Source organism: Rhea americana, unplaced genomic scaffold (assembly GCF_003343005.1).
Source record: "Rhea americana isolate MKP2758 unplaced genomic scaffold, rheAme1 scaffold_422, whole genome shotgun sequence".
Classification (NCBI taxonomy): Eukaryota; Metazoa; Chordata; class Aves; order Rheiformes; family Rheidae; genus Rhea; species Rhea americana.
This window is the reverse complement of record NW_028186560.1, coordinates 202,688-228,471: the sequence shown is the minus strand read 5'-3', so window position 1 is coordinate 228,471 and position 25,784 is coordinate 202,688. Positions and strand designations below refer to the sequence as shown.

General features: G+C 43.3%; 1 protein-coding gene across 1 annotated transcript in view; it reads right to left on the bottom strand.

Annotated features, from left to right (window-relative positions):
- The window catches only part of GAS7 (growth arrest specific 7), a 69,937-nt gene extending 52,255 nt beyond the window's left edge, over positions 1–17,682 (bottom strand). The window contains exons 1-2 of the mRNA XM_085315223.1: positions 17,650–17,682; positions 13,791–13,914 (exon numbers count right to left, since the gene is read on the bottom strand). Coding sequence (XP_085171349.1) covers positions 13,791–13,914; positions 17,650–17,682 — 157 coding nt within the window. The remainder of the gene's footprint in view (positions 1–13,790; positions 13,915–17,649) is intronic.
- Between the last annotated feature and the right edge of the window lie 8,102 nt (positions 17,683–25,784).

The window sequence follows — 25,784 nt, the reverse complement described above, 5'->3', positions numbered from 1 at the left end:
TCTGACYTTGTGTAAAAAATAAGCATGACCCATAAATGTAATGAATGATATATTTTAGAAYGGAGGAACCCAAAATAAACAAAAGTTCCTTTTAGTTTCCATGGATATTCCCTAACCTGAACGAGTTTCCTTATGACAAAGGATGAAAGGATGGATGACCACAACCACTGTTATTATCTCTTATCTGAGGGTATTATGCCAAAGAATTATTCATGATGACAACCTATGGAGAGGGTCCAAGAAGACAGAAGACAGTATAGATTCCAGCTGTGGATGCCAGTGGGGCTTAGAAATGTCAGCRCTTAACCATTCAGATTGAGATGTTTTATGCAGATATAGGTCTGGTGCTCTGGGAGCTGACTTGCAAGACAAAGACACCACCATGCTGGATGTACTGGACTTGTTGGGAGTACCTGACTTTCAGATTCGAGCATCTGAGGATATAGTCCAGTGATATTTATGCATCATTGCCCAAAATTTAAATCTTGAACACACACACACACACACACACACACACACACGCACACGCGCGCGCGCGCACCTGTTCACTTACAATGGGATGTTTAAAGTCCTGAAGCAGTAGATGCGTTTATAACACTGACTTTTTATATCACGTTTGGGAACTGACAAGACAAAATCTATCGTGTCTGCTCTTTCTGAGGTGAGCAGGTAGACTACAGATGGCAGTGGTTGCACAGCTGAATCAGAGACTGGCTGGGAATAACGGACTTGAGTGAAAGGAAGGTCAATGGTAAATCAAGATGAACAGGAAAGGGTGCCCAGAAACACAGAGGCAGGAAACTTAGCTGGTGGCACCAGGGTTATACTAWGTAATAAATATTTTTTCAGGCAGATCAAGACAATTTTCTTAAGATTCTTAAGTGCTGGACTTCCGGAAATTCTTTCAAGGAAAGGACATTTGTAACTACATATTTCAGGACTGCCTTAAAGTCCATTCCCCAGATCTTGGTGTTGTAGGTGGCATTTTAGCAATGATGTTTGTAATGATGACAATATATGGACCTTAATTAGGATTAAGACAATGTGAAAGCAGAATTCCTTTTCCAGAGAAAGCTATTTAGTAAATGGGAAGGACATAATGCCACAAACAAGAAAAGCCTGGAAACAAGGACACACCATGCAAGTCTGACCTCAGTCCAGAATACAAGGTGGTAGCAAGCCACGTTCACACTTGTGTCATAAGAATATAAGTCATCTTTTCTGCGATAGACAGGGTAGCTGGAGTGCTATTGTTTGACTAATACAGGAAGTATCACAGCTGTGGCACATCAAGAAGTCCTTCAGCACTCCAAAATATTTTCCAGTTGAATCTACCACCCACACAACTGTAAACCACTCCCAAAGACACTGAGCAACCACATGATTAACCACATAGTAGCTGTGCATTCTGGGCACAGGGTACATTTGAACTTGATATGGCTGTATAATTCTAGGGCTCCCCATTCATAAAAACACCAAGGCCACCACTGCCATGCAGACAGGAAACTTTTCAACTTTCTCTTACTGTTCATGTTACGTGTAGTGTTATTTTCTGCTCTGATAGTACCATACAGTCACTTGCTTACAACAGCCTCATATGCGAAAGGAAAAATTAATTGATATCAAAGCAGAGGAGCTGCTCTCTCCAGTTTTCTCAGAAGACAGATRCATACTGTCTATACAAATAAAGTTTTAAGGGGCTACATAAAGCACACAATTCCTTACACCTTTCAGAGACTGGATAACATCGCCTTTCCACYCTGACTGCTGTTCACCTTCCCTGCTCCTTCATTTATCTGTTTAAGGAAATCATTCCTTCTCTCCCTGTGCCTGGACCCCTATCTCCTCTCATTTGCAATCACAACACACAGCTATAGTAAATATTCATAGCAATGATAGCAAGGAATTACTTCAGAAGTACGTGTTCATTTCAGATGATATTTATGTAGCCCAGAAAAGGGGGAGAACTCAGACCTAGTAAGCTGAGTGGATATGCCAATAGTCTTGACATTGCCTGAAACAAGGACAAAATTCTGAGCACTGTAAATAAATGCAGCCAGGGGAGAGCAGCGCTTTTTCCTCAGTTTGAGCTCTAACACTGCCAGCTAGAAGGCTGCTGCCAGTTCCTCAGAGAGAGCAGCAGTAAATAAAGCTTGTTATTTCCCAGCAGCTATCAAGTAGGAGCTAYCCAGGGCATAAATGATTTCATCTTACCTGCACCTGTCTCCAAAAGACCCACAGGATGCTGAGATGTACCCAGAGTCATAAATGTCAGCACCCTGTCTATCTGCCCTCTGGCCCAGACAGAGGAGTTACTTCTCTATGCACAGTCCTCCCATCAATTCATATACATGAAAGATTTTGAAAGCATCACAACACAGTGATTTTGCAACCCAGACTAGCCTGGGGACATTTATTTCCTGAAATTCCAGCAGAACAACAGAGCTTCTGGTTGACTTACGAAGAGAACAGATGGGACAGGAGCAATTAGTGAATCTCAGCTAAATAGTAAAATGGATGCAGGCACTGAGGACCCAGCAGGTTCCTACAACACATCAGTTAAATGCCTACTGGGTTTTCTTCAGTAGGACCACACACAACACCTCACCACCTGAGTGACAAACAGAGATCAAACAGTGTGCATAAAGTGCTGGGATCTTTATCAAGCTGTGAGTTGAGTCAGCTTATTTAAAATATGAAGCTCACAAGATAACTGGTAGTTTCTGGAGGCCTTATTTCATGTTTGTCCAAGTAGGTCAACTCTGGAACTCAGCTTTGAGTTCAAGGGAAGTATAAATGGACAACTGGGCTCCCTGCAACAGAGCTCACCACTGTTTGGTAAAGTTAAACCAATGCAAAGGGCAGCACTTGTGTTTTCCATACTAGTGAGGAAGAAATGACAAACCTGCTTTCCAATTTTTTTTAAAGCCAATAAGGGAACTGGATGGGGGAAAGCAGTCTGGTTCAAGAAGAGTTTGGGAGCTGTGCAGAAGGGGCTTTTTCTCCTGTCTCCTTGTCTTCTTTTTTTTCTCTCCTTGACCACAAACAGGTCCCCTAAATGCACCCTTCTGGGATGTACAGACTCCCTTCTCCCTCAGCACATCAGCTGCCACCAACCTCTCTCCCAGCTGCCAGCCCCTCCCTCTTGCCTGGAAGCAGTGCCTACAAACCCTAGTAGACCACTGGGAAGGGCTAGACCAGCTACTTTTGAGGGATGTATATACCCTGCCCTCCCTATTCAGTCAGGAGCACCATTGACACAGCCCAGACTCTCCCTTCAAGACAGCAGAAACTTCTAGAGACAGGGATGAGATGTTTAGCCTGCTTACACAATTCAAACATCCAATTCCTCTTACCTTGGCATAGGCAAAGTGAGTGTTGGACAACACTGACTGAGCAAGTCACAGAGGGCTTACAGTGAGGGCAAAAGGAGTGAGYTGTCTGTGTGGCTGTGGGTAGTAAGTCTAAGGCTGGAAAAACTGGAGAACCACGAGCATGCGGATAGTCGAACCCTAGCAAGAAGAAGATCTGAAAGGAAAAAGCTTGATTGGTAAAAACCCAAGGTTGAGTAGCATTCTTCAAGGGCAAAAGGACAGAGAGGTGAGGAACAGTCACTACATTAGATCTGGGAAGGACCTTCTCACCCTTAGAGTGAGTTACTTCTCAGAGTAATTACTGCTTTCTCATTCATTGCTCCTACAGTAGAAGAGAAAACTACCTCTCCTATATCTGCTACTGAATGGGGAAGGTGTTCGTTTCCTTGTGATAGCCCTGAACCTGTACTTGTCCAGCTTGCATTTTCTTTCCGCTGCCTTCCATCCAGTCTCTATATGGCCTTCTTCTTAGTACTTACACAATGAAAATACACAGAGAGAGTTCTTTCCTGAACAATTGTTTATACCAACTGGTCACACTTAGCTGCATTAATCCCCTAAACCTGTCAAGGCTTACTGCCCTCAGATAAATATTTTTTGTTCTGGTCTGATTTGCAGACCTATTTGTCCTTCCAGCTCCAGTTAATATTCAATTAACCCCCAGGAATACTGCTGTTTTTCAATCACTGAATCTTCCCAAAGTGCTTTCCAACTGAAATGTGAGTGCACAYGTAGATGTCTCTGTGTGTGCGTGCATGTAAAAACAAGCTTAAGTATTTACAACAGCTGTAGTATCAAAGTGTAGAAATGGGGTGTAGCATTTTCCGTATGTCCTATGCATCCTATGCACTGTGAGAAAAATATTTTGGGTGTGGAGAAAGGTGTACGTACCACATGACTTGATGGGATGAGACTCCATCAATAGGCAGCCACTCTCTTCCTACTGTTACCTGTGTTCTGCTCAGGAAATGATAAGAGGTAGTAATCCCATGTAGGGAAACTGAGGACATTTTAAAATTCCTCTTCACTTCCAGGCTCTCAACTCAGCTTTTAGGTGGGATTCTTCATAGCCAACTTCAGATGTCTGCAGAGAAGGTATTGTCATCTAAGCTAATTGTTTGTGGAATCAATGAAGAAAGACTGGCCTTTTAGGGTGCAGCTCATGTTATTTATTTTAAATATCTATATCAGGAAGAGAATTGTGAGGTGAAAGTAGTTGTTTCTTTCCATTGATAAGTGGGGATACCCGAGCATCTGGTTCAAAAGGAGGTGTCCACACTGCATAAGGTATATTTGGTTAAGCAAATCAAACCTCTGACCTGCTCAGCGGATGGTGAARCCTATCTAAGACAACAGAAGTGAGCACTCTTTGAGCCCAGTCAATGCTGTGGACTTTGAAGTTCGGCAGCCTGCCAGAAACACATACCTTTGCATATAGTTCTGTTCAGTTTATCATTCTTGCTCACSTGTGTCCTGGTTCTAAATGTAGAGCTGGAATATGGGCCTAACCTTCCAAATCCCAGTAAACGTATCTGGACCATTCTTCCAGAAAGCATAAGACTCCTTGTAGAGTCAATGATGCAAAAGAAAGCCCATCTTTGCCACAGAAAAGGCCTTACAGGAGCTTTAGAGTAGCTAGCCATCTCTCTTCCCCTTCCTTATGTTTCAACATAAGAAACCATGATGTGTCTAGATGTTGTACAAGAGAGATGCAAGTGTCCTGAGTGTAATGTAGTTAGTATAGAATCAACCTTTCTAGAACAGGTCATACTATCCAAAATTTTAGCTATACTGAAATTCTCTTGGGCCTAATTTTCTAGACCTTTTACAGGAGAAAAGTCTTAAATATGGCTACAGGATTAAGCCCAACCACTTTCAAACAATTGTAGATGTGGAGTGTTCATCTGATTTGGTCATCAAGTGGAGATAGACAACAATGTGCTTTGTTGGCTGGCKTATTCACGCGTGCAGATCTGCTTACTTCATACAGAGTCACCCCAATTCTTTCATATAAATAGAGATTTTTCTAACAGCTTTTTCCAACTATGAACATTGTCTCAYAAATTTTATTTATTCCTGGTTAAGCACCATTTCCTTGTGTTTATCATGCAAAGACAAGGAAAATTAGATCCCACAGCAAAATGCACAGTGGAATTACTAATATGGTCTGATAAGACATATAGATAGCACAGGTAGGCACATCACAATCACAGTGTGGGCAGGACACTAAGCATCGGAAACAGCTGCCAGAATAAAACTGATGTCTCACAAGTGGCGGGTTTTGCTGTGTTTTGAAGGCTCAGAAGAATCACACTGTTATTTGCTCCTAAAATCACAGTTTCCCTCCCCATGAATGTGAAAATATACTGAGTTCCCATTTCTGACAAGCTCAAACACCAAGAGCAAAGAGCTCATTTAATCTAAAAAAAGTCTCCATACTGTGAGGAGACAAGCAACTGGTGAGCGCTGCTTAGTGCAGCAGATCACTAACAGCAGAAGTGGTGCAGGCATGTTCACAAAGGCAATTTGCCAGACTGGACTGGCCACCAAATACCTTCTCTTTTCAGATGGAAGAAGAGTTAAGGCTGAAAAGTAGCACTGAATGGCATTAGATGAAAACTTGTGTGGATCTGCTGACCTTCGACGGTCGTGCCCCCTTCATGCTCCTGCCTGTGCACCTGCTTCCAGCATGCATATCTACTGGGTTGTGTGGTGCCTCTTAAGTTGCTTCTGTCCCCCACACTGGAGGGCACTGCTGGCTGATCCTTTTGCTCTCAGCATCCCACCTTCCTCACAGTCTGAGGAAGACAGAGCCGGAAGGCAGGAATGCCCATGAAAGAACAGAATCTGTCACAGCAGGAATGCCCATGAAAGAATACAATCTGTCATAAGTCACTGATTTCTTTCAGGGAGTTGTTAATGGTATGTGCTTGCCTCAAAATGCATGTGTGTGTACATACATGTGTGTGCATAARTGAGAATAGTCTACACAGATGCATGTGCACATACATGAAATGAAGGATGGTAAATGCTCTTCTAAAATCACATTAAGATTACTTCATGTTCTTGTTGACTTAGAGAAGCAGGAAAAGCAAAACAGCAGTTGACTAATGACAGTCTAAAATACTGAATAAAGAACAACTCTCATGTGAGTCCCTGGCATTTGTCATCCCTGGCAATCTATTCCTGCACTTCACTATTTTTATCTTAGAAAGTTAAAAAAGATTAGAATTCTCCTAGGTGCAACTGAAGTATGTATGTTACTGTGTCTTTCGTTCATGGCTGGCATTGCAAACAGTCTTCTCTGCAACAGCATTTTATGTACCTGAAGACTACGTCCCTACTCAAGTCTTCTCCTTCTTAGGGCAGACAACCTCAATCTCCTAACCTTTCCCCACAGGCCATGTTGTCCACATCTCCCATAATTCTTGCTCCTCATTTCTGGGCTGCCTCCAACTGGCTCACATCTTTCCTGAAGTACAGAGCCCAAACAAGATAAAATATTCCAGCTGAGGCTTTATAATTTCCTTGTAAAGYTGAAGGATTACTTCATGCCTCACAGACAACACTCCTATTTATACAACGGAAAATGCTGTCTGTTTTTGTAACAGCACAACGCTGCTGGCTTACACTCAGTTTCAAATGCTCTGGAGCCCCTACATCTTTTTTCTGTAAACTGCTCCATTGCCTCTCTTTGTCCCTTAATTATTTCTGACAAAATTTCCAATTTTAAGCACAGCTTTACTGAATAGTATCCTATTTTTTTCAGGATGTTTCTTCAGTTTTTAGATGATTTTGAATTCTAAGCTTGTTTTATGAAGTACATTACGTTCTCTCCCAGTTTCATTTAGAGTTAACATTTAAATAAGTACTCTCAAGTTCAACATGCCATTCATTACTGGAAATACTGAATAGAACCAAGCCTAGGGCAGATCCCTGCAGAATTTCCTTCAGTGTAAACTTCCATTTGACAATGGACCATTGATAACGACTCTGAGTACAATCTCCCAGCAGTTTTGCATCGTCTTTACAGTAATTTAATTATTGCCCTTTTCCCTCTAGTTTGCCTTCCTGCTAGCCAGCTTTCAGGTCACCTTTGCTGCTTTCTAAGGCCTGCTTTCCTGTGAAAGAGCTGGCTTCCTTCACGTGAGGTCTTTGTTCACAGCCCTGGTCTGACTAGAGGCTGCATAAATGTTTAGTCACAATCCTGCCATCTGAGAGGGAGCACACCTCGTCAGACCATTGCTCGTCAATGATGGAAGTGTGAAAACTGCCCTAACCTTCTCCAGGAAGCCAGCTCTCACCAGTGCCCACCTTCAGTGAGCTAGTCTTTCCCTCTACATCCTCCTGTCACAGGAGATAGGAAGCTTTGTTGGGTTCTCACCCATTCAACAGCTTAGCCACAGTCCAGAGCTTAATGTCCCCATTCTGGGACATTAACATGTACCTCCCACTGACAGACACGATAGATGGTAGAACACAGTGAGAAACATGTTCTAAGCAAAAAAGACCCTCTGACAGAACCACTGTCATGGCTGTGGAAGCCGTGGCAGACAATGGAAACAGCCTCTCAGAAGTAACGAGACCAGATCAGCTCTGTGCCTTTCTCTAGTGTAAGGAGAAAGGCACTGCTAAGAGAGTAATCATTTCATTAGCCTAAAAATTAGGCTTCAAAAGCCTAATTACAGAAGCTTTGCAACACTATGAATGGGAGCTTGAGCACATGGTTGTCCTGTAGCTAACAGACTAACATGAAGAATATCACACATCAAAGAACTAATGAAGGTCCACATAGGATGGCTGGAATACTGCAAGGGAAGGGCCTGCCACTCAGGGAATGTCCAAATATAGCATTTAAAGAATAGACAATGAATCCAGTGCCTGAAGCTTGCATATACGCCTAGCATACAACTGAAATAAGTAGTTTCTACCTCATGCTTGAGAGAGACACGGTAGAAAGGGACAACTGAAGGGTGAATGCTTGATAGCATGCATGAGATGTGTTACAGGTGTAAAAATGAAGCGATACAATGGATTTGAGGGCTTCAGCCTACAAGAAACCCTGCAGAGCACTGTTCAGCTGAAAATGCAGCATTACATGTGCTACCTAACATCCAGCCCTGAAAAACAAAACAAACAAACAAACAAACAAAAAAAAAACTGTGTGACATTCCAGCATTTAGCTGAGTTTAATGGCAGGCCAGGACTGGTACCTCTGGACAAGATGGGATTAGGGACAGCTTTGCAGTAGCCAGCTGTAGCCAGAGGGTTAGCAGCTGCATCCTAGGATGGAAAAAGTGAGATAGGCTCCCTGGAGTCCAAATGGCCAATGGGCAAGGCACACCTAGAAGGAAACAGCTCAAGCTGGCACCTGGATAGCTCTGTGTGGAAGCACTTCCTTCCTTCCACTCACTTTCTAGCTGCTTATTCCCCCTAATCACTACCTGTGAAGAAGAACACTACACTGTCTACTGCATAGTAGAATTAGAAATATCAGAACAGCTTTCTGTAATTCTTGTTAGCTTCTCCTCTCAAATTTCTGCATATTTGGATAGAATTAGATAACTTCTTCCCTCTACTTCAGGCGCTTTGCCTGGTTCAGCCTCAGTGGGTAGGAGAGGCACAGAACTAATATTGAAGGGCTTTGATAAGATGAATAATCTATTTAAAGTAAAAAGTTATTTGAAAGAAAAAATGAATAAAAAATAGTCTTGTTAGTAGCCATAGAGAGACCTGCTRTAAGGTAGGAGAATAACCTTCAGTGAAGAATGCTTTGTTGCTATGTAGGTGCCTTAAATTCACCTCCCAGTGCAGCTATGTAAGTGTACAATTCAACTAAAATACTTTACTGACAGCATCCAGTTCCAGCAAAGCAGTTGCAGATGTTTGTAAGATACAGAAGTAGGAAAAAAAAAGGCAATTAAACCACTTAGGCCAAAAATAAAACAGAAAGTTCTGTCTAGCTCCCTCCTCACTCTGAAATGCTATTCTCTCCTGGCAAGGTGGTAGTCAGAACTTCTTTCCCTGAACATACCCCATACCTTGTTGCATCTAGTATGGAGAGCTCTCCATGAGAAAGCCTACATCACAAAGCACATCCATCAGAGTTTCCTATAGAAGGCTTCTAGCAAAACATGCACTTCTTGGCTTTTGGAAGCTCTTTGGCTCTCACATGTCTCTTCCCAAGGCCTCTGAAAGGGCTTCAGACAGATTTAATCTTCCACCCTGAATCCCACTGTACTCCTTCCTTGTCCAGGAGGCAGTCTGGCCATTTGTTTTCATTTAAGTAAGGACTGGTTTTGTCCCTTGGAGATGCAAGTGTTTCTTCCTTATATGAGTGGGAACTCCTCTATTTGACTGACTGGTTAATGCTTTGTTGCCTCAAGAAGCTCCTCATTCTTCCCTCCAGTGACTCACTGGCATGTTTAACTATCAAATACATCTTACATAGAGCCTTATATTTTGTAACTGTTTTTACATTAACAAATATACTTGTTGCCCCCATTTTAATTGGATTCATATGCATAAATCACTGCTGGCATTTGGCTGAGATCAGACACAACAGTAATTGGGTGAATAATGTCTTACATTTTTCTCCTGTAGGCACACTTAACACGCAGCTTTTGCTGGGCTGCATGGGTAGAACCCAAAGCTGTTACCTTCCATGTCATACTATATCCTGAAACGGCCTCACATTTCATCTCTCCTATTGAGGGTGTACCTCTGTGCAGCACAGAAAAGAAAAATTACCAGTACTGTTTGTCAGGATGTGCAGCTTACATGCACATTTTGTCAAGAGGAGAACTCATGCGCTTCCTGGGAGACATTATTCCCATTATTCCAATCATGCACACCCGAAACAGTATTCTCTGACCCCTACCAGTCTTCTGCTCCATGTGTGGAGGATGTTACAAAGCATCATTTCAGACCCTCTCAGCTCTGAAATTAGAAGGCAAAGACTGGGGAAACCAATCTGCACAATGACAACATTATCTCCTGATTAGATTAGTAATGCTCCTTCTCTTTCAGCTGAGTCCAGGCGTACATTCTAGCAATGGCTGTCCTACTTACTGTGTTTTTACAGCAAGTTCATTTGCAGTCAGCCAGCCACTTTGTGAGTTACTGTTTGTGGAAGCTGCTGAACACCTGGACTTCCCTGTGGTGGAACGGAAAATCTGAGAGAATTTGTGAAGGGTCTGAAAGAGGCTTGAAACACTTTCTGGTCATCCTTTTTAGTACAGAGTTGACTGATTCCTGGGAGATTTGAGAAATGGTTATGACTTTACAAGCCAAGAGTTTTGCATTAACTGCTGTTGATGGATAAAAGTGAGTGAAAGACCTTTAACTACAGGGATCAAACTGAGGGCCAGCCAGGAACATCTCTACCCTCCACTGACCTCTGAGGTTCAGTGCTTATGCATCAACACCTGAACACTGATGTCTTTCTCAAACACTTTAGTGCACATTCATGATCTGATGATAACTTGGATAAAAAGAGAGCTTCTTAGTAGTGCACCTGTATGGGAAAGACCTTGACAGAAAAGAGATCTCTGCTCTTGCTACTGAAACATTAGTGCTGAGGAGGCAAAGCAGGAAGGAAACACTGTGATAGAGATTTATGCTGGTACCTCGTCCTAGTGACAAACACTGTCAGTGCTTATCTCAATACTCCCAGAAGCAGTTGCAGCAATGACAGGACAAATAAGCAGTTAAGTCAGCAAGTGCAGTCAGTGAGCTGTCCAGTCTATGAAACATGCTAAACATTACCCATGCCAATACAGCTTTACCATGGAAAGACGAGGATTGCAGATCTATAGCATATTGTTTTTGGCTTCTTATCCTTTGGCTTGGAGGCAAAGAATTCTTGTCAAGTATTGAGGTGAAAGCCCACTATTAAAGCAAGCCCCATGTGCCAAATGTGACTTTATGGTGATCGTATGGCCCAGAAGGCCCAACCTTGCAGCACAATCAGGGAGCAAAGTGCATATCCAACAACAGACTGGACAAACTGCCTATGGATAACCCCATACTAGCAGGCTTTTTTTTTTTTTTTTTTTTTTTTTTTTTTTAGGGACAAAGGTCAGAGTCAATTAGTTAGATTTAATCAAAACAGTGTCCAGATAGCTGCTCACTCCAGGGCTGAATGAGGCTTCAACATACACTTCAACAGAAAGGTCTGGAGGTTGCATACAGCTTCTGCTTTGTCTGAGGTCTAAATGACACCCACAGGTGACACTTCCTTTGCACATAACTCACTTTGAGGAAGCAGAGCCATTTGAGATGTGCCTCTGACGGTATAATACAGGAGCAAAACTCCTAAACAAAATCAGCAAGCCAACAGACTAGCAAAAAAAACCAATAACCGCAGCTGGAAAACTTCCAAGCAGCAGGGTATTCTAACTGATCAGACTGAGAAAATTTGAGCTCTCTGGGAACAAAAGCTAAACTGGAGGCATGGAGGGGCCAGAGTGCCTCTACAGATGCTGTAAGAGAAGCCTGTAGTCACGCAAAAGACTACAGACCTTTTAGGAGGTTTGGCAGGGGGCTCAAAAATGCATGATTCCTGAGTCTAGCACAAGGAACAAGAAAAAGGCTAACTTTAATGCCAGTTGGCCTAGAGATGCCTCCCTCTGRTGAGGAGCTTTAGACTTCAAAGTCATTTATGTCTTTTATCCAATGATCTAAACTTAATAAGAGTAAGTAGTCCCTAGAGCAAGGACCAGAACCCAGAAATTTCCTTTTCACTCCCTCTTATATTATCCATTACTCTGAGAACTACATTCCTTGCTGCACAGCAATCTAGTTGCAGTAGGTGAGATGGTAAACAAGAGGTGGTTTAGGCATTCTCCTGAGAAGGGTTAGTTGGAAATGATTTCTGGGAGTCTCTAATCTAACTGCTTACTCCAAGCAGCATCACTGCTCACAGCAGATCAGGTCAGCCACAGCTTTGTCTAGCTAAGTCCTGAAAACCTTCAAGGATGGAGATCTCACCACCTCTGTGGGAATTTGTTCTAATGCTAGTCTTCCTTCCTAGTAAAAAAATGTTTCCTTGTTGCTGGACYAGAACCTCCTCACCTGCAATATGTGGCTACTGCTCCTTGTCATATTGTCTGCCACTGTTGTGAGGATGGTAGTAAACCGCCTGAGATTATGGAGAAACTATGTCCAGGTCATCTCCCTTTATAGATTAGGACTTCATTAACTAGAGCTTTTGTCACACAAAAATCAGTGTTTGTAACTGCTCTTGAGATGTAAGTAATATATGTAAGTAAAGGCCCATCACCATGCTGGCCCAGGACTGAGTTTAACCACCTCCTCTTCCATCTCTGAATTGCAATGGGGATAAGGTATCTAACTCTTACCGATCTTCTCAGCCAGCACAGCCGATGCTGCCAATGAGCCAGGGTACACTGTGCTTCAAAATAAGGCTGTGTTTAATGACAGTGTGCCTTCTGAAGAGTCCTATGAGACCTCAGTGCATAAAAACCAGGTAAATATTTACTTGGCAGAATTCATGGGGAGAGATTCTTGGCCAAAGGATCCCAAAGAAAAATAGTTCCTGAGTATTCTGTGAGCTCCATAGTTACATTCCATGGCTCTCCTTGCCCTCATAGTGAGTCAGAAAGAGGATTGCTAGTGGTAATTTCTGATAGCTTTGACCACAGTGTGAATACAGTGAGTTCTTGCAGTCCTTTCCTCCCTTTTCCCCATTTCTGTCATTCTTTCTGCTTAAGGAATCTGGTTTTGCCGGTCACAAGTCTGTTTTGCAACATTGTGGTGATCTCATGACCAGAAAAGCAGGTAGACACACTGTCTTAAGTAAGAGGAAAATGATACAAGTTTGGCAGGTCTTGAGCAACTGTAAGACAGAGTTAGGCCTGCTCCTCTGCTAGCAAGACAGTGAATAAAAGACAGAAATATACACTACCTTTGATGTCCTATTACACATGCTTTTCTTATTTTTTTCCTCCAGGAACAAGCTAACTTTGACTTGTTCAACAAATTTGATCCTTTACAATTATCTGGTTTTGTTTGCCCCTAAAGATGCATTAGTAATACCTGACAGTCTATCAAGCAACTTTACATATATGTACATATAAGTAACWCCAGCTGAAGGAAAAAGAAATAAAGTAATTAAAATTAAATCCTTATAGTGTCTTATACTGGAAATGCTTTGTGGGAAGGGTTGTTTTCTCTTTTTATTCCTTATCTTTTATAAAAGCAATAAATGTCTTTTAATGGTCACGATTAAGAGAGTAGAGAATCTGAAGACTAAATCTTATTACAATTATTTTCTTTTATGTGATGGCAGTATCATCTCCTTTGACTCTTTGGGTACCCTTACCATCAAAATTGAGAGACGATATATTTGGACTGCTAGGAAGGTGCATTTACTGAACCCCCACTCACACTTACCATTCGTGAAGGTGTTCACATAGTACCTGCGGCCCTGGGGAGACATATAGCTCTGCCAGCCAGGGGGAAGATGGCAGTTCAAAGCATCTTCTCCTGGCTGAGGAGTTGTCTTTCTGGGTTTCTGCTGTGAAAAAATAAGAGAGATCTATTAGATCAGTATCCAGATAATGTAAAGTCTAGCAAGACACGTATCTGGAAAAGGACCATGTGGTTTGGCATTCTAGAGGCTGTAACAAACCAATGACTTTCAGTTCATTTCTCCATCTTCCCACTACAATGAGTGTTCTGCCTTCATGCAGCATTTATCTCCTAGCATCCTACCTTGGAGGACTGGGTACACAGAACATCCTCTGGGAGAGAAAAGAAACCCTTCTGTATTTAATGTTCCATGTACACAATTGTCAAGTATATGAGGACCGATATGCATGTGGTACTCATTTACTTTCATGTTGACATACTGAGGAGTCCAACACTGGCCATGGAGGTGCTGCCCTAATTTACTTTATGGGGGCACTATCACCTTCAGACATTGTCAAGAAGAAACACTAAAGAGCCACATTGCTTATAGGAACCATGCTGTATTAAATGTATCAGCACGCTGATTACAGTGTTTGTAACCATCAGTACACACCTTACTGATCCAGATGCAATCTGGATCCATATCATCCAGATTTAGGACAATATCTGTATCTGGATATCATTGACATCATTAGGATCCAAATTATTAGTAATGATCCAAATCATTAGCAATAATTTAGTAGTGCAATGTAGATTAGCATTGTATAATACTGTCAGATATCTACCTTTGATGTATCCTTCTCCAAGTTAGATTCGAAATCTCTGTTCCTTGTGTTCCTTGAATAAATGGATCATTTAATGGTTTTGGAGCCACAACTCTATTTTACATTTTTCTGGTTTCAGAAAATGTTGATCATAGTGACTCTGAAGAGGCAGTGAACTAAAAAATGATCTTGCATTAGTGCCTTATCTGGCATGGTTGCAAAGAGAAGTAACAGGCTATCTGCAAGGCAGCCATGCATACCCAGGGCCAATGGGAGATGAATGCTGCCTCACTAGTGTAGAACAGATAGAGCCTGTTCTGATTCAGATTTTAGCTCCTCTCCTTGCGCAGAGACAGAGTCTGGGAAACTCAGCTGGCCCAATATGAATTTGACAAGTTAGGGAGAAACTCAAGTACTGTATATGAAATACCACAGGGTGTATGAGTTAAATATGTTTTGCTTGCCGATGGCTAGCAGCGTGGTATGCAGAACTACTCAGTAGGTTCTTCCCAGTCTATTAATTTCCGCTGTGCTTCTGCTCTCTAAGGTTTAATCAGATTGGTTTATAGTCACAGCCACGTGAGACCTCAGAAACTTTCACAGTTTATGTTGCTACTCAACATTTTAATTTTTTGCTGATCTTGTGTTAGGATACAAGGGAAAACTTCTCTTACACAGTAGTCTGCCCCAAGGCAAATTTTCCCATCATTGCTACTGCTTAGAAATGTACTAAATCAAATTTTTGTCTTACTGAAGCCGGCACAACCTCACCTATTTTTCTGTGATCACAGGACCAGGATCCTCCTATACATGCCATTAAATCACCTCTCTGTCTAGTGCAACTTTCCCTGAAAGATCTAATTCCTACTAATGAAAATTTAAGTCTCATAGAATATGACAGGGAAATTGAGTTATCACAGTTTTCTCTCTGGATTACTTGAGTTCTTGCCCAACATGATGGTATTTACAGAAGTGTCTTGTTTCATTGTGTAATGCCACTTCTAGCACAGTTAATGACACCCACTATTGTTCGCAAAAGCATACTGAAGAAAATAAAAATTCCACCACGCAGGGGTATACCAACTCCTAAAGCATTCAGCAGTAGGTTGGGATTTTTAGATCCATTACATACAACTCTGGTCTTGAAAGTAACAAAGTAACTGAYAGTTACAGCAGGCCCCATAAAGGGGAATCTGGATTTTCAAACCTTGGGTTCTGTTCCAAAATCTAAAAGTTACAGAATTTCACATACTTACTACACAATCACCTGTTCTGTCTTTAATACCTTCTKTCCTTCCAGAAAAGAACCATCATCATTCTTTATATGGCCGTATAGTGATCCCATGTAGCATGTATATAATGTATTTCAGTCAATACTAAATTTAGCTGATTTTGGGGACCCATATTACTTCATTTCACACTGTCAGTATCAATACCCTACAGGACAGGTATCAACTGGTTTGCTTAAGAGAAGCTCTGCAATTGCCCAAATATCTTTTGAGTCACCTTTTCAGAGTTGCTTCAGGTTTCCCTGATGGACCACAAGAAAAGCAGAGGTCTGTTACAGATARGTTCTGGAGATGTACACTCATGCAAAGGCTACGCTAATATACGGTAGACATTACTGTGCACACCAGCAAGAGTTGGATGGGAAAAAGCATAAAGGCCAAATTTAAATCAGTATTTAGCTAGGCATTGCATGCTTATGTTTAGCATGCAAGGACTTTATTTTGGAGTTAATATTTCTACTTTTGCTTCTGATTCTGCCAATAATGCAGTGTGGAGAGCACAACAGCTCCCATGAATGATAGTCAAGAGGAYTGATCATAAAGAAAACCACACCACTGCCAAATGCAACAGTTTTTGTGAAMAATGGGACAGAGGTTTGCTTGGATCTCCATGGGCTGTGAACATGTAGATCTCTGTTTTAGAGAGGAATCTGATCCTGACAGCAGCTCCCTATTGGGCAAGACTTCACCCTACCATGAGGACTGCATAGAAAGATTCTCTGGATGCTGGGACTACTCCTGTGGGATATAGACTCTCATTGTTCCCAATGCAATCCATTTCCATGTGCATTTGTACTTCTGCTTTCATAGCAGCTCTGCTCCAGTCTGGCACTCTGTGGGGAGAAAGAGGAACTAGGAATGGCCCAGAGGAGGAATCAAGGAGGAAACAAAGCTTGGCTTCATTCTCTACTCATCTTCCCCACGCAAACTGAAGCGGAGATACCATGAGACTCTGGGGTGGGAGATGATGTGAGCAGTGGCATATGGGACTGGGCTATAACACATCACAGATTAAGTGTCTTATAGTTTTGGAAAATACAGTAGCACATCCTTTCAGAAATGAGACTGCCATGCAGGCMATGGGGAACACCACATCATCTCTGCCCTGCCAAAACAGGAGATTCTGAAGCATAGCGGTCTGGAGACAGTTTCTTGCTCCGTTTTGCTAGGCAGATACAATCTTGTTCTAGCTAGACACTGCAATCACTTCTTTGCATCAGCCAAGTTAAACTTGAACCGTATCTGGACACCCATATGGGAAGAATTCAGGCTAACCAGGCATTCAGTGAGAGGCAATCTTGCTCACAGTCCAAAAAGACAAGACAGAAATAGGAGGCCAGGAGAAAGCACAAAGATAGGAAGCAACTGGCAGATGGTATGTAAGAGCGCAGCTCCAAAGCTGGCACTGCACAGCTCAAACAGGCTTCAAATTCTCTCCCTACACCCAGCCCCTATCAGGATACACCCTGTTCCCCTGCTGCATGTCACAAGAAAAGAGAGGCACTTCTGCTTAAACACATCTTCCTTGGATAGCTTGATAAGACTTCATTATTACTTTGATCTCTTGTTCCTATTTTTAGAAGAATAATTGCCAGAATAGGAAACTAAATCACAACTGAGGATCCTCTACATGGAAAGGAGGTTTCATTATTAGCAGAGAGTCTTACAGACCAGTAGACAAAGACAGAACAGCAGACAATGACTGGAAGCTGAAAATAGAGAGCCTCAGATTGAAAAGAGAGTCTCATCTGTTAATCATGAGGATAATTAATGACTGGAATGGCTTACCAAGGGACTCTTTACTTCTTGGAGTTTCTCCATCAATATTAAGTCCTTCTTCTAAAAGATCTGCTATATTCCAATCAGATAAAAAGATGAGACCCTAAAATTCCTTGACCTGCACTGCCCAGAATCTCAGACTGGGTGGGCTAGTAATCCTTTCTGGTTTTCAAATCTTGAAACACTGGTAGTGCCTTTGAGCTGGGAGAAACATGCCACTCCCCCTACTGTGATTTCTGGGAGTGTCACCAGGCTCTGCAGAATGCTGGGCAGACAAAATGTGGACCTGAAAAGGACATCTGCAACTCACTGTTGAGGAAACAGGAAATTTGAACAATGTAAGCAGAGAAGAAAATGTGAGACCCTTGTGCCTACATCTGTATTTGCTGCCTGGAAAAGGGACAAAAAAATCTCTCTCAAAACTTCCAAAATGAAGAACACAAGCACCTCCTTTCTATGAGATTTCCTGAGATCAAAAGTCCATGTAGCAAGAGTACATAACGGGGTATGCAAGAGCCCACAGCCTTACAGGCCTCATTCTCCATACCAAGCAATGGTTTTACTTTGCTGTCTGTAGAGAGATACAGGCAGGAGTTTCCCCATATATGCACAGCAGAAAGGAACCACAAACAAGCAGCAAAAGTATAAGGAATCTCAAAGAGGAATGGATACTGGAGTTCTTGGACACCCAACCACACAGGAGAAAGCTAGCTATGATGAGAAACAAACAAACAAAACCTCAGCAGTGCTGGTGTCAACCCACCTTGCCCAGGACTCCAGCTCTAACAGAAACAAAAGGATGTGCTGTTTAGGGCAGCATACATGAACCTGACCACTGTTTGTGATCCATTACCCCAGCATCCAGAGTCAGATTAGGGATGTCAGGAACAGGAATCCTTGTCAGGGCAGCTGCCAATGACTGCCCAGCATCATAACTTATCCAGAGGCCATGCTCCTGACCAGAGATCAGCCTTTTCTCAGCTGTTATACACAGATTATCTAGAAACATTTCTAAAGAGAATGACAACATGGCCAGACACTCAACTCCATGCAAAAAAGCAGTGGCTTGCATGCCACAGTGCTGGCCACTTTCTGTTAGGTTGAGCCACTTCAGAGTAAGGCATGCATGTCAAGACATTAGCACATTGGCATTGACGCTCTCTCTCACCCTAGCTCTTATGACTTTCTATGTTGTTTTTCTCTCTTTTCTTATTTTGTTTTTCTTTTCTCTTCTTGATCAAGTTAGCAGCAGCCCAGCTCACTCTGTTTCTTTGCAGACTACCTTGCAATTTGATCTCTTCCCAACATGAGAGGAAAAGAAAGCCAAAAGAGGTTTTGTGCAGCAAAGGGCAACAAGAGTGAAGAGCCCGCAGACATCAGTCCATCCCATGCTTGCTGACCCAGTGAGATGAGTTCAGCCTTGCTCAATAGAGGAAAATCACTTCTCATTTCCAAACTGCAGGAAATCCCCCTCCTCCTTCAAAGAGAGATTCTGAGGAGGAAACATCTGCACACTTAAAAGCCTGAGCTCCCTGAAAATGCTAGCTCACATCACACTCTGGCAGTGYGCAGCCCAGGAGCTGTCCCAGATACACAACCCAAGATAAAGCAAAACAGTCATCAAACTACAAATACAGGCCATGAGCAACCTGATCTAACCTTGAGCAGGAGTTTGGATCAGAGACCTCCAAAAAACCCTTTCAGTTTAAATTGTTCTATGATTTTATGAGCCTATTTCAACAAAGCACCCAGCGTGGAGCAAATTAATGGGATGTGTCTAGCTGTGAGGAAGATCTGATTTAAAAACACTTACCTGCTGTTGCCACTTGCTTAGAGTCACATGTGGACTACCACAGCAGACCTAACAGCACAAAGAAAGGCTGCAAAGTCCATCTAAGTGGCCCCCCCTGCAGTATCCTGCCCAGCAGAAGAGCATCACCAGAAACAGTGAAAATTAGACAAAAAGAGCAGGGGAAAATCCCTGCAAGAGGCAATGTGAGGACATACAAGGAAAAAAATGCCGTGAAGTGAACCACTAGACCAGCACTAGAACAACCCTGTCCTGAAGGGAAAAGTCTGCTCTGTACTGACATTAGTGGGTTGAGGTTTTCCCCCTATCTAGAGTTTTCATAAATAAATACATAACTTGGCAAAGGCTACCCAGAGTTTGCGGAACTGGGTATGTGGTTATGCAGGGGTGTGAAACAGAAATAAGACAGAAATGATGCAGTCAGAAAACCAGGGTCTGTGTCTGATTGCAGCAGATGCAGGAAACTGGATTTGCTAGTGACAGAGGTCTGCAGAAAACCCTAGGAGACAGGGATGTCAGCACTGACTCCTGCATCCATCCTGAGCTCGGCATGAAGATCCCAGCACCGAGCAGCACCCCACACATCCTCCCCGAGCTGGGCACTGGCATCCTAGTATTATCTCATACCCTTATGTGCCCTGGAGCCCAGTATCTGGACCGTGGCAAAGGGGAATGCCCAACATTTCTGAACCTCTCCAGCAGTCTCTCTCTCTAGTACTTTAAGTCATTCTGTATTTTCTGCTTTTTTTATGCAATCTTTCTTGCTCAACATTTGGTTTCCATGGTGTCACATACACTGTGTGAAACAGATTTATATTTAGAAAGTGGAACGAGTCATATGACCTCTCCCAGTTGTTATGGCAACCAAYACAACTCCTGGTTCAGCTGAATGTGATGGCACATGGCTGTTCTGGCTAAGCTGCCCTCCCTGGGTGGCCCTGTGGATACTGGAAACAGTCTTGCACCTGTGCCAAACGTTTGAGCATCTCCAAGTCCTACTTGCCCCAGCCAGCTGGAGCCACGGGCTGAGGTATGCCCAGCACAGCACTTCCTGCTGCTGCTTACAAATCCAAGTAACTCAAGTGCTGCTCCATCCTCTCTCTTCCTTCCCAACATGTCTGGTGCATGAGGCCACATGAGGGGGCCAAACTGATCATGTGGAGGGAGATGCAACAGCAATGCCTGCACCTGATGCCTGTGCTCTGCAGTAGGTCTGAAGGGACCCATGCAACCCGGGAGGACGTGGCTCTGGAGAGGCACCGCAGCCTCTCTCCAGGCAAAGCAGCAGTTCCAGGATGTACTTGCCAGTGGCTATAGATCTTAACTAAGGACAGGGAAGCTGGCAGGTGTGAGAAGTAGGGCAGATAAGAAAGATGGGGTGTTGGGGAGACTGTTTTGGGAAGAGCATGGGAATGGGGCCCCGATTTCGGGAGAATGGTTAGCAGGAGGACAACAGGCTTGTGGCTGATCTGGGGAGCAGCCACTGTGGCAGAAGTGCAAGTGCAGTGCACAAAGAAAGAAGCTTGGCTGCTAGCTTTCTTATTTCTCGATCTGCCTGAGCTCTCAGCATGCTCCCAAGCACATTTATCACTTTCCTGTGCTCCCTTTTCAGTTTGCTCACAACCAATGTTCTATCCTGTGACTGTATTTAGCACTGTGTGACAAAGGTGTAGAGTCCTGGCACTGAATTAGCAACTAAGAAAGGGAAAAAAAATATCAACCTCATAGCAGGCATCAAAGACCATGATCAGGCAGAAGGGAGTGCTATCTGCTCTGAAGAAAGGTTGTCTAGAATATGGTAGCTATGGCTACGACATATTCCTGTAAGTATGCCAAACATATCCACGGAAAGCTCAAGAATCACCCCCTAGGAAAATACACGGCCCTTTGTTTTTCCTTCCTGYACTAACAGATAAACTCATTTTATGGCCAAATCTGTCCCTGTTTCTTCTGAACAGCTAGCCTTCTTCCCTCCAGGCTAGCCAGAGCTGAGCTATGCATGGAAAGATGATGGCCACTGTGGAACATAAGTATAGAATGGGGAGGATCTTCAGGGTGGTCATACCAGGTAGCAGCAGGGAGCTGGCACTGCTACATGGAACTTCTTGAGTGGGACACAGAGAGGACAAAGGCAGCGCTGTACACACACAGACACCAAGAACGGTCAACACAGGTCAACACAAGCAGATTGGTAGGTTATGTGATAAAAGGCTCCTTTGTTCCACATACAGAAAGGGGCACAGAAGAACAATGACGACACCACRGAGGAACAAAGGCAGGCGGGAACCCCAATAACCTAATCAGAGAAACAAGGCACCCTGCCCCAGCTCCTCCCAGGGCTGTCTCAAAGAGCCATCAGTCCCATTGTCTGGGATGGAACTCATCAGGATGAGTCAATGGAAAGGCTCTCTGGATCATCTTACAGACTGAAGGGCCTTACTGCAAACAGGGACTGTGAGAGGGTATACAATTAATTTATTATGAGATACAGGTTACTTAAGGGAGGAAACAAAGGTGGAGGAAGAGAAGGAATCAAAGTGGTTTGGGGAGAAACAGCACATGAAAATAGACAGATATGGGGATAAAAAGGACCAGTCTCATGTAAATAGGTAGCTAGTCAGCAGAATTGTCTGGTCATGCTCTGTGTCTGATGCAGTCTGTCCTGTTTTCCTATTAAACTCCATTTCTAATGTCCGTGTGTGCACTGGTACGTTCAAGGGGACTGATGTACAACTGGGGTGGGACTGTGGGCCTCAGGCACTCATATGTCCAGGTGTCAGAAACTAGGGAAACCATGGATCTAGRGCCAGTTCCTGGATAAACTGAGCATCTAAAGTCAGTTACTGGAGGGCCCCACTTTGTATGTGGGTCTCTATTTCCTACTAACAGACTTTAAATGTGTTCAGCCAGAAAGTAGAACAGAATGAAGCTGTGGGTGCTGTTTGTCTTTGTGCGAGTACTGAGTGTTTCTGTTTGCACTGATCTGTGTGGTCAGCAGAGTGTTTATATATAGATATATATATGTATATGTGTATATACATATATATACACACACACACACACACACATATTTATATATTCACTATATATGTGTATTTGTGCATGTGCCTACTGGAGATGCATGCTCAGCCTCACTATCGGCTGGAACTGGTGACATAGAGCTGTAGAAGTCCTGCCTCTATTGAGCTACTGGATTCGGCAATCCCTAATATAGATCACATGTGCTTTCCACCCCATAGCATTCATCTTTCCTGCTGCTGTTGTAATGGGCAGTTAGTTGAGGTATAATAATGCCAGTCCAAAAAAAAAAAAAAAAAAAACAGCTGAGCAATGAAGACAAGACAAGAGATAGCTCACATATGTGCCTGCCCGTTATTATATCACCAGGGGAAATGGAAGAGCACGACAACATCAGCCTGTATTCACCCAGTAGTGCCGAAGCTGAGCTCTGAAGCATCATTTTTTAAAAAGTCTTTACACTTTATGATGATCAGCTGAACTGGAAGGCACCAGGTACTGAAGAGAAAGCAGATGGATCTCAGCATCTCCATGCAGCCTTGCAATCATGGGAAGATAGCACACGTATACCATACAGAAGACAAAAGGCACTGTATGGGCAAGCGCAAGGATGCCAGGAAGAAAAAGCTGGTCTATAACTCACTCCTTCCAAGACACAACAGTGTCTAACTTCCTCGCTCAAACACAGAGCAATTCCTCCTAGCAGTCTGTTTTTCCTGTAGTAGTGAAGGAGTTTCTTTGAAATATTTGTATTCCTGTTTCTTTCCTTCCCAAAGAGAAACAAAAAAGCTAAGTCTCCCATTCCTCATGTCTTCCTTTCAGCACTGTTGTTTCTTGCTGTTYAGAAAGTCAGTATTTAGCACCTAATCTGTACACTAGCAGAGCTGATGCAGACTGCAGAGGTCTGTGAACAGTCCATCTGTTGGTATACAGCCAGCTCGGGTCAGCAACAAGCACCACACTGAGTGCACTGCACTGTTACCTTCCTGTTATTAGGAAGTGAAGCCATAGTCTCTTCTCATCGTGCTGTTTCAAAATAACAGGATGTAGCGTGCTGGGACAAAGCTGATTGACCAACAGATTCTGAGCTGACAGTAGCATAGTTTGATGTCTCTGTGCTCAAGCTCTGCACACTACCTCGTACCACTGGCTCACTATGACAGGACAAGGTTTGATATCAGCTAATTGAGACACAGCCTCATCTCCTCCAGTTAGGGAGAGAGCTAAGACATGCCAGATCTTCAACAGGAGTTTAGACCCTGAGATCTACCATAGCCTTGTCCTTGGACAGTTGTATGTACTGGCTCAGCCAGATCCTAAGACTGCTCTGGGACCTCCTTGGGAAGGAATTATCAGACCACAGCTTGATAGGGTGAAAATGGACAGGAAAACATAAAGCCTGGGGATACGCACTCACTGGACTCACCATCATTYCTCGAGCTCAGAGCTGATATGACCTGGGCTAGGACTGCCTGGGAGGAGACAGGAGCCCAGCATCGCTGGGCTCTCCACCACTTACTCAACTCAAGAAAGATGTTCCAGCTCCATCTCTGACATCATCATGTGGTACAAGGCAGAGCACTACAGCCACAGTTCTCTGAGGGGTTTTGTTGTCCTGAGCAGCCAAGGATAATAGACCTATTGTTGAGCAAACCTTGTACTGTAAGAGTCAAGCCTCATATGCCCAGAGAGTCACAAGGCCTGGTCAGGCCAGCTGCAGAGTTACTGCTTGTCTCTGGTTTCAAATGACATGCTGCCAGGGACAGATCTCCCCTCTGAGTGACATTTGTAGTACATGGCACACCTGGAAGATACTCAGATGTCAAATAGGCAGCCAGGGAACTGCTCCATACTGCTTGGTCTAAATGCAGGTAAGAATGGAAACTTCCTCCAACCATCTACATTCAAGGTCTGTCCCCTCTCCTTGTGCTGTTTAACTCAGTGTGCCAGGATGCAGGCAGCTGGGCCACCAGCAGTGACTATCATAGCACTGCAAAGTTCTAGCATCAACAATACTTATAGCTACAGCACGGAAAAGTGGGCAGAGAAATAAATTAATGGGAGGCTGGACAAAAAGCAAAGAGCTGGGCAGCATGACCATTTTCTGTGCTCCTACAACTCTATGAGTACAGCTGGTTTTGAAGAAATGAAACATCTGGGAATAATGCCAAATATTTTTATGCAGGGCCTCCAATCCTTATGTTACAGTAAAGTTCAGCCTGACTAAGAATCTGTATCTTCTATATGCATTAACGTAACAGCCTCTTAACAACCCTGTAACAGATGTCMGGCCGGAACTCCCAAGCCTACACATGCTCACCTGAGCACAGGAATGTGCCCCAGTCTGCCCCAGCCAATGCCAAGAAACCCTGACATGCTTCATGGGATTACATGCAGTTTCAGGGTTGGCTATTTCACAAGACTTTGTGGTGAGCTGCAAAATATGGGCACAAAAACTGGAAGGGGACACCAAACCATGCAGGTCTTGATAGAGATATGCCCATACCTTCTCCTTCCAAAGGCCATGCCCAAACAAACCTACAGGGCTTTTGAAAACAGAGGCCAGGTTTTATCTGAACATAAATGAGAAGAAGTAACATTTTAAATGTGAGAAAACTTGAACAAAGAGGTTATAAACAAATCTCTGCCTTAACTCTGTGCTGTTTCTTCAGGTTTGCTCTTAATCTAGCATAGTGACTTTCTGCATAGCACCAAACTTGTACTATCCTATTGGGTTCTTGGGAAAAGTCTCTTTTTTCACCAGAGGCCTAACTGGAAGACTTCCCCCTTTCCTTTCAGCAGGCTCCTAGCTAGGTGGCTGGCTGTTTGCTGATCCCTTTCTCTATCAGCTCTGTCACACCAGCAGCCAGGAAGCCCACTTTCCTCAAGTGTGCTCTGCAGCTCCCAAGAATTAGAACAACAACAACCCTTCCTCCAGAGCGCTACCTGACCCAGAGCACTGCAGCCTGGCACACAAAAACAGGTATCAACCTTCACACTAATTCAAGAAAAAAATTTCTCCTAGCAACAAAATTCACGTTCCAAGTCACACATGCCATTCCGATTACAGTCATCCAGGATTTTATTGGACTTAGAAATTAAAGTGGTGCCACTGAAGGAGCTACTAGTGATAAAGAATCATTTGCTTTCATTGTTTGCACAAAGCTGGGACACTCTACTGTTCCACTCCAGCAATGCACTTGGCAAAGTACTTATGAGTAAAAATAAAATAATAATGATTCAATCTGAAAAAAGCCACAAATCACTATACAGGAAAATTGTTCTGAAGGGCACAATGTACCTCATAACTATACAC